Source organism: Antennarius striatus, chromosome 13 (genome assembly GCF_040054535.1).
Source record: "Antennarius striatus isolate MH-2024 chromosome 13, ASM4005453v1, whole genome shotgun sequence".
Lineage (NCBI taxonomy): Eukaryota > Metazoa > Chordata > Actinopteri > Lophiiformes > Antennariidae > Antennarius > Antennarius striatus.
Window position 1 is genome coordinate 18876130 of NC_090788.1, and position 9899 is coordinate 18886028.

At 40.7% G+C, this 9899-nt stretch overlaps 1 protein-coding gene across 1 annotated transcript; it reads left to right on the forward strand.

Moving 5' to 3' along the window:
* Nucleotides 1-333: 333 nt before the first annotated feature.
* On the forward strand, nt 334-9570 carry pygma (phosphorylase, glycogen, muscle A). The gene is made up of 20 exons (XM_068331757.1): nt 334-668; nt 2535-2636; nt 2741-2819; nt 2918-3021; nt 3147-3278; nt 3369-3480; nt 3714-3796; nt 4127-4270; nt 4442-4534; nt 4649-4795; nt 5510-5673; nt 5756-5870; nt 5965-6066; nt 6786-6933; nt 7053-7111; nt 7212-7353; nt 7485-7692; nt 8150-8284; nt 8506-8572; nt 8738-9570. Exons 1-20 carry the CDS (start codon nt 426-428, stop codon nt 8885-8887), a joined length of 2529 nt encoding a protein of 842 aa, XP_068187858.1. The 5' UTR covers nt 334-425; the 3' UTR covers nt 8888-9570.
* The last annotated feature ends 329 nt before the right edge of the window (nt 9571-9899 follow it).

A 9899-nucleotide genomic window follows, 5' to 3' on the forward strand; every position in this document is an offset into this window, starting at 1 on the left:
CTACTTAAATGTTGTGTTTTTCAACATTTTGGAAAATCTGTCATCTTTATTCTCTACCTACATCCAAATAAAGAAGGATCCATCAGATTTAAATGTTCAGCTGTTGGGAATCCAATGACCTTAAATAGTAACAAAAATAAATTCTGGATGAGGATTGAATTAAAGCAGACTGTTGGGCCTTTGTGGAGGTATACACTCTGTTCTAGTTGTATTTTATCCACAACAGTTGTCCCAACCCTGCACGTCCTTAATTCCCCCGTTCTACCCCTCTGCTTAATATTCATGGTTGTCCCTTTAAAATGCTACGCCTGAATCTCTGGGGTGGGTGCCTCTCTTGCCTTGTCTCTGGCCTGATAGTGTGCGCCTGCTGTCCCAGTGTTTACATTCTGGAGTCAGAGCCCTGAGCTGCTGCAGCTTGAGCCACCATGTCTAAGCCCTTGTCTGATCATGATAGAAAGAAACAGATCTCAGTGCGAGGCCTCGCCGGCGTTGAAAACGTCACAGAGCTGAAGCAGAATTTTAACAGACATCTTCATTTTACGCTGGTCAAGGACAGAAATGTGGCGACCAAAAGGGATTATTACTTTGCTCTGGCTAACACCGTACGGGACCACTTGATTGGCAGGTGGATCAGAACCCAGCAGCACTACTATGAGAAGGATCCCAAAGTAAGTTCAAGTCAAACAGATTCAAGTAACACAAGACTTACTGAAATGTGTGGTGTCTTAAAATGCAAATTAACTCTTTACATTTTTTTTTTCCCCCAATGGTAAGAAAAGGCCTTTACAGTCTCACATCTTGTGTTTTTAACTAAAGGTCTCACAAAACCTCCTGTCACAGTTTTCCCCTTCTACGGGGGGGAACAGTGGAAGCTATATTTGCTCTGGGAACCGGAGCACACCTTCAGGACATTTAAGGAAGTCATTGTGAACTCACTGCACGTCTGGCACTCATTGATCAGCCTGCACCACAGCCTGAATATTATGCTGCTCAATGAAATAAGTGATTCTCCAATTGAGTGAACACATTTTAAACAAAAACCATTCAATATTTTCATCAGGGATTAATGTTCTTTGGGTACTTTCAATGATCTGAAAGCACAGTCATGTTAAGTCATGACATTTAGCATTAACTCAGGCGTTCTTATGACTCTTCCTATAGTGTGTTGAAACTTGAGACCCCACCGTGACCTTCTGTTACCCTCCTGTCTAACCAAAGCACGTGGCCTTGACTGGTGTCATATGAGCACATAGCTGCAAAGGCGGGTGAGTTCACATAGAAGTAATACCACCAAAATCACAGAAGCAGTCGACTCACATATCAACAGCACTATCAACTACCAGCTATAGAAAGAACCTGAAAATAATAATAGAAATCTGGCTGGAAAGCAACAACATTACAATCCATGCCGCATTATTCCCTGAAAATATGACCAACACTGCGCGGTTGTGTAGAGGGTTAAGGAGCAACCTGAGAGTCGACTCCATTGCATTTTACTCAGTGGGGAAAAAACCAACTAATTCTTAGATAATTTATAACTCTGCTGAATAAAGGAGGTCATTTTTCTTTTCTAAACATCAGAAGAATTTTTTTTTTTTTTTTGCACACCTCAATTTACTTTGCAGGGTTATTGTTGTGGAACTGTCACAGCCCTTATTCTCAGCGGGGAGACATTAACCACTCTCATTACACCACTTTTCAGACACTGTTTAATTACATGTTGATGGGCTGCGGCATCTAACTAGAAGATCTCACTATCAGACTGTCTGACTGTGTTCCACTGCTCGAGACTGAAAGGCCAAAGGTGAATGCCTCAGAGGTCTGAACACAAACTCGAAAACAGGAAGACCAGCAGCCCAGAGTTTTGTGCTGTACTATCGCTTATTTCTAAACTACTCCTGCAACGTAATTTATCAAATTAAGATATTATGGGCACAGCATGCTAATACTGCAATGGAAAAAAAAAAAAAAAAAGAGTTTTCAGAGCTAATGATTCATCAGATTGTGTCTGTAAATCAGCCAAACGGTTGTGTGATTTATTTATCTAGATTTGATCAAGATCTGAACTGCTTCTCCTTTAAAATTCTGACTTGATCCCTACAATAAAAGGGTATCAAGCTCAGGCTGACCTTTACAGTGACCTCTGCAGGAGCTATTTTTGCACGGGCCAAAATGTTTGCGTTATGTAACACCCCGGAGCGATCTATCTCCAGTCCCCCCTAACTCATCTCTGCTCTCCACCTCAGCCAGCATCTGACCTCAAGGATAAAAAAAAACACAACTAAATGGCAAAGTGTAAACACATCTTCAGGTGGAACACTGCTGCGCTCTCCCATCCATGAGATTAAATCATGGAACTTAGGAGATTTCTTTTGCTGTGTGACATTTTGCTTTTGGTTTCAATGCCAAACTTGTACCCATCATGCAACTGTGGAGACCTTTCCTTATTTCAAAAGCGATGGTGAAAATATTCCTGTATCCTGTACAGTTAACAGCTGTCCTCTTGATTTTCCACCTATTTTTCCAAACTGTAGCGCGTGTACTACATCTCCCTCGAGTTCTACATGGGCCGCACCCTCCAGAACACCATGGTGAACCTGGCTCTGGAGAACGCCTGCGATGAGGCGACGTACCAGGTGAGATAGAGATGTTTCTCTGTGAAAACGTAACATTTCTTTTCCAAAGAGTGCGTCTCACGTGACCATTTTGGTTCCATATCAATTCATTCTTGTCTTCTTAGTTGGGTCTGGACATGGAGGAACTGGAGGACATGGAGGAAGATGCTGGTTTGGGAAATGGTGGTCTGGGCCGCCTTGCTGGTGAGCACCTTTTCACCTTGCATATTTGATAAATGAGTTCCTACCCTGATGATATTTAATGTAAGAGCTGGTAAAAAGCTGTTTCATGTGGATTTCAGCTTGTTTCCTGGACTCTATGGCATCTCTGGGTCTGGCTGCCTACGGTTACGGTATTCGCTATGAGTTTGGTATCTTCAATCAGAAGATTGTCAATGGCTGGCAGGTTAGGAATGATGAGCCTCACCTTCCCTGTTATCATCATCAGGACCTGATGCCTCATCTAATTTTCGGTGGCTGCTCAGAGGCGGCCCAGATAATTTGTTTTTCCCTCTGCTTGTCCTGATTCAGGTGGAGGAGGCTGACGACTGGCTTCGCTTTGGCAACCCCTGGGAGAAGGCCCGCCCGGAGTACATGCGTCCTGTGCGCTTCTACGGCAGGACGGAGCATCACCCCGATGGTGTCAAATGGGTTGATGCGCAGGTGAAAATATTGTTTGAGCAAACAGATACGAAAAATAATGTTTTCCGATACAACATATTGATCTATTTCTGTTTGTGTCGTTACGGGCAGGTTGTCCTCGCCCTGCCATACGACACCCCGATCCCCGGGTACAGAAACAATGTCGTAAACACAATGAGGCTCTGGTCTGCGAAGGCACCCTGCGAGTTTAACCTTAAAGATTGTACGTGTCTGACAGAGATTACATGTTCTTCAACATGCAACAGCTTTTTAAATTAAAATACATCAAAGGAAATGATATTATATATATATATACACACACACACACACACACACACACACACACACACACACACACACACACACACACACACACACACACATATGTATATATGCATATAATTTTTTTTATTTATTTATTTATTTATTTATTTATTTGTATTTATTCCCTTACAGTCAACGTTGGAGGCTACATTCAGGCTGTTTTGGACAGGAACCTGGCTGAGAACATCTCCCGTGTGCTGTACCCAAACGATAATGTAAGAAAATGTATGACTTCATGTGTGTTGACATGTGTAAATCCTAATCAGAGCAAACAGATCAATAGTGAATGCCTAATGGTTCATCTGAGATTACACCTTTCATACATACGTATATGAAATACACCTAACTATATGTAGACTGTAAGAGCAAACAAATCATCCACTAAATGTTCTAGAGATATTGCCACTTTCTTTTCACATTAGTTTTGGGTAATTATGTCCCGGAAATTACAAGATCTCAGTGGTCCGTGAATGAATATCGGTGTATAAAAAGTAAAAGGCTACTTTTAAAGAGTTTCTGAAAACCCTGTACGTCTTCATCCTCAGTTCTTTGAAGGAAAGGAGCTCCGTTTAAAGCAGGAATACTTTGTAGTATCTGCCACCCTCCAAGACATCATCCGTCGTTTCAAGGTGTCTAAGTTTGGCTCCAGGGAGATTGTTCGCACAGACTTCAGCAAACTGCCTGACAAGGTAAAGTACAAATTTTTTTTAAAAAAGGCATCAAAAGGCATCCCCTCCTGATGTTCTGTCTCATCTCTTCCTAAATTACCTTTATCGGTATTTTGAACAGGTGGTGGGCTGGTCTGATTCTATTTTACAGCACATGTGTTGCTGATACTTACTCATCTTCTGCATCTTCAGGTTGCCATTCAGCTGAACGACACCCACCCTGCCATGGCCATTCCCGAGCTGATGAGGGTGTTGGTTGATGAAGAAAAGCTGGACTGGGAGAAGGTGATGAAGGACAACACTGGCTTAACAATGGAAAACGATATTTTTTTAAGCTTTAAAGAGATAATTGACACTGTTTTATAATAAACATCCATGTTGTCCCTACCTGCTGTCCAGGCCTGGGACGTCTGTGTGCGTACTTGTGCTTACACCAATCACACCGTCCTCCCTGAGGCCCTGGAGCGCTGGCCCGTCGACCTATTCGCTCATCTGCTGCCTCGTCACCTCGAAATTATTTATGAGATCAACCGTCGCCATCTAGAGGTCAGTATTTTACCCTGCAGCATGTTACTGGAATATGCAGCACTTAATAATCAAATTACAGTAATAATAGAAACATACTATATGGAAATATTATGTTTGAATATTGTCGTTTTCTGTTATCTTATACTTTTATTCCACCACTCAAAGAAGAATTTATTCATAAATAAGTTATGTAGAAAGTAATTAACAGACATATTAGGAAATGATATTGTAGATAAAAGGAAGACATTATTGATTCCTTGTTGGTATTTGCAAAAAAAAAAAAAAGGAATACAATAGTAATGATATAATAGTAATACTATCAGTAATAGTAGTACTGTAATCATTCCAATTCAATTCAAATGTTCTTATTAATTAATTAATCTTATTAATTAAAAACACAGGCCATGACAGGAGATAAAATGATCAAGAAGGACAATAGACAAAAATTTAATAGTTGATGTGTTTCTGAGATTATGAATAGATAAATTAAATCTTCTTACAAGCTGTTATGGAAAGTCTGACAACAAAATAGTTTTTATTTCTTTTCATTTACGTCTCTTAGAATTAAATTATTTGCGCTGCTGAAAGGGAACAAGAAAGAAAAGAAATGTCCTGCTGCTGCTGCTCGATTGATCTTGAAATATAAATAGCTCTGCTGCTCTACTTTAATATTCTGTTGGTGATTCAGCAGGAAAAATGAAAACTTTTTTTGGGTACTTTTTAACTTTTCAGAAAGTTGCTCAGAAATATCCTGGTGATAATGATCGTCTGGGCCGTATGTCCCTCATTGAGGAGGGTGGACAGAAGAGGATCAACATGGCCCACCTGTGCATTGTGGGTTCCCACGCCGTCAATGGTGTGGCCCAGATACATTCTGACATCCTCAAAGCAACCATGTATGTCCCGAAAATTTCTAATTCGCATGTACATACATGTACATACTGACATACAGATTGAGATACTCTGCTCCATCTGCAGTTTCAAGGACTTCTATGAAATGGAGCCACACAAGTTCCAAAACAAGACGAATGGCATCACTCCTCGCCGTTGGCTGGTGATGTGCAATCCAGGGCTGGCTGAGGTCATCGCCGAGGTTTGCAATCTTTTAATCATTCACACTTCACACCAACGTTTGAAGCTGAAATGTACAGTACTTTAATGTTCTTCTTTTTAATTTTCATTCACAGAGGATCGGTGAAGACTTCATCCGTGACCTCGACCAACTGCGAGGCCTCTGCAAGTTTGTTAATGATGAGGCTTTCATTCGTGACGTGGCCAAAGTGAAGCAGGTGACTGATGTTTTTATCTTTTAGTGTAGGCATTTGGAATTATATTATTATTATTATTATTATTATTATTATTATTATTATTATTATTATTATTATTATTATTATTATTATTATTATTATTATTATTATTATTATTAATAATAATAATAATAATAATAATAATATTATCTCTATTATTATTAGACATATTAGACATATTACACATTTTATTACAATTTCCTCCAGGATTAATAAAGTATCTATCTACCTATCTATCTTTCTATTATTATTATTATTATTATTATTATTATTATTATCATCATCATCATTATTATAACCATTATTATTATAACCATTATTATTATTACATTACTATTATTATTATTATTATTATTATTATTATTATTATTATTATTATTATTATTATTATCTCTATTATTATTATTACGTTGTCCAGGACAGAAAAGTTACTTGTGAATAAATCTTTGTGTTCTGTTCATCATTAATTACATCTACTACTTCATAGCACAAAGCCTTAGGGAGAAGTGGCACACCTTACCCTTATAATAACTCACACACACACACATGCACGCACACACGCACACACACACACACACACACACACACACACATACATTACTGCATGGCATATCGTACATACAGCTAAAAGTCAACACCTAAATACATAAGTGGAATATATTCACCTTTTAGGTACTAAAGTCAATATTCTGATGCTGTAGGAGAACAAGTTGAAATTTGCCGTGCATTTAGAGGAGCACTACAAGGTGAAAATCAATCCCAACTCCATGTTCGACATTCAAGTGAAGAGAATTCACGAATACAAGAGGCAGCTGCTCAACTGCCTGCACATCATCACCTACTATAACCGTAAGTTTGGGTGTTTTCACAACTCCTGCTGCCCACATTTTCTCAATTTCTGTCCGCATGTGTGAGTCAGAACAGGAGGAGTATTTCGCCTCAGTCCTGAATTTTTTTTTCTCCTCCAGGCATCAAGAAGGAGCCTAACAAGCAGTGGACTCCTAGAACTGTCATGATTGGTGGAAAGGTTTGCAGTTTAATGGCACATAACCGTTAAATAGACTCCCTCTCACAGCTCAGACTAAAGGCCTCTTAAATTATTCCGCTGGCTGTTTCTTTCCATTCAGGCTGCTCCTGGATACCACACTGCCAAGATGATTATTCGTCTGATCACAGCCATCGGTGAGGTGGTCAACAATGACCCTGTTGTTGGAGACCGCCTTAAAGTCATCTTTCTGGAGAACTACAGGGTCACACTGGCAGAAAGAGGTGATCAAATCACCGTCCTGCTCCCAGGCTGTTCTTTCTCACCTCCCCTCCTTTACAGATGTTTTCTGGCTTTCTGATGCAAAACAGAAAAGACAGATGATGAAAACCGTTCTACCTCTCCTGTTCTCCAGCCATCCCTGCAGCTGACCTGTCTGAGCAGATCTCCACGGCTGGTACCGAGGCCTCTGGCACCGGCAACATGAAGTTCATGCTGAACGGCGCCCTGACCATCGGCACCATGGACGGAGCCAATGTAGAGATGGCGGAAGAGGCCGGCGAGGGCAACCTCTTCATCTTCGGGATGAGGGTGGATGATGTTGATGCACTCGACAGGAAAGGGTAAGACGTTAAACTCTGTGCTTTTATACATTTAAATCGTCTTTAAACATCTCTCTTTAACCGTGAAAACAGTTTGACCCTGACATAATCCCACAGGGGACATTTATAGAGAGGAGAAAACATCTTCACCATCTGTGATCCCTTGGGACATTGAGACATATATCAGATCCGTTTGGTTAACTTCCTCCAAGGCAACTCAAATGTCAAGACACTTTCCTAACAGTGCAATGAGCTCCATGTGTTCTGACAGTCCAACAGAGTTTTAGGTAATGATCACTTTCACTGCTGACATTTTCCAACCTCAGTGGTGTGACATCCTGAACCTGTTGATACCTTCTGCTTCAATACCAATTATTACACCATCATTTCAAGAACCAGTTGCTGCAGTGATAAACATGTCATTTCCTTTTTCCCCCCTCTGAAGGTGTTTTACTGTTTCCTTCTCTCTTGTTCCTAGATACCACGCAGAGGAGTACTACAATAGCCTGCCTGAGCTCAAACAGGCTATTGACCAGATTGCTGGAGGCTTCTTTAGCCCAAAGCAGCCTGACCTGTTTAAAGAAATTGTCAACATGCTCATGCATCATGACAGGTAAAGACACATCGAACATTTGGAGCCCAAAGGGGAAATATGTGTGCACACATACAAAATAAGAGCGTGCATTAACTTGCATGCCGGTGCACGAAAAAGAAAGCAAAACAAAACAGTTGAGAGCGTTTTTGCACGAACGCATGCGGTCGACACATCCCATGCATTCCCATTGTGCTTTCTATACGCCTTATAGGCGTTAATTTCATTTTTCTTCTGCACAGGTTTAAAGTATTTGCAGACTATGAAGATTATATGAAATGCCAGGAAAAAGTCAACGAGCTGTACAAGGTAGGTTCAATAAATATGAAATATTTATAGAAGTCTCTGTATATTTATAGCATGCTGTAATTATGAGTGCACTTTGACAGCAACCTTTATTGGAAGGAGAGTCAAAGGTATTAATCTTATAATCCGTGATCTTATTACTCTTCGGTCCTTTCGTCCCTTTATTAGAATCCAAGGGAATGGACCAAGAAGGTGATCTACAACATTGCTGGATGTGGCAAGTTCTCCAGCGATCGTACCATCGCTCAATACGCACGTGAGATCTGGGGCATGGAACCCACGCTGGAGAAACTCCCTGCCCCCGACGACAAGCATTAAAACAGTCCACATGTCAGCCAAAGCCTCAACTTACCCCCAAACGAACTGTACATGGTAGCTACTGGGCATCCGCTGTAAGCCCCAAACCCCAGAGACCCACATCCGCAGAGAGGAGCATGAAATTCTTCTTGCATTATTTCATCTTGTCTCACTAAAGTATTAGTTTCTGTTTGTCACACCTGCTAATCCATAGTGTTATTGACAAGGATGCAGAACGTCTTTTCAAAGTTGCTGCTGTAATGTGGATAAAGGGACTTTGTGGTGGGCTTGGAGGGGTTTTTTTTATTTAAAAATTAAATTTTGTGTTCACACGCATTCACACACAGACCCATCCATGCATCCATTTTGTTGTAGACTAGATGATCACAATCGTCTCGTCTACATCAGCTGCTTACCCGCCGCTTTTTGGGTCTCTGGTCTGCTTGGAACCTATCCCGGCTGATTACGGGCGAGAGGCGGCTTCATCACGGGGCCACACGAAAGACAAACAACCGCACGCTCACGTTCAGCTGGAGAAACCGGAGAGAACTCACACAAACATGAAGAGAACATACAAAATCCACACAGAAAGGACTCGAACCCTGAACCTTTTTTGCTGTGAGACCACAGCGTCACACACTGTGTCACTGTACCGCCATGCCACTCACACTCAGATCCATTCAGAATAAAATTTGTCTGAAGTACCACAGCCTGCTTGACTCTCATTAATTGTTCTCATTTGATTTAAAAAGTGATTTTACATCTAAAGTGTGAAAAACTAAGGCCTTTAGTGTAGGTGACACTCTACCAATACGGATATCTAGAAACAGGATTCTGCAAAAGATCAGATCCCTGAATCTCTTGGAAAAAGTGAAAATCAAATTGATGCATTACAAAAACCTAGTAAATGGATATAATGCAAAACTGAAATGATAGAGTACATAGATCAAAACACTGACAGTCAACTACACATTAACTACACCAGAAACAGAAGTACAGTTCGCTGAAATAAGTGGAAAGCAGGTGTCTGTGA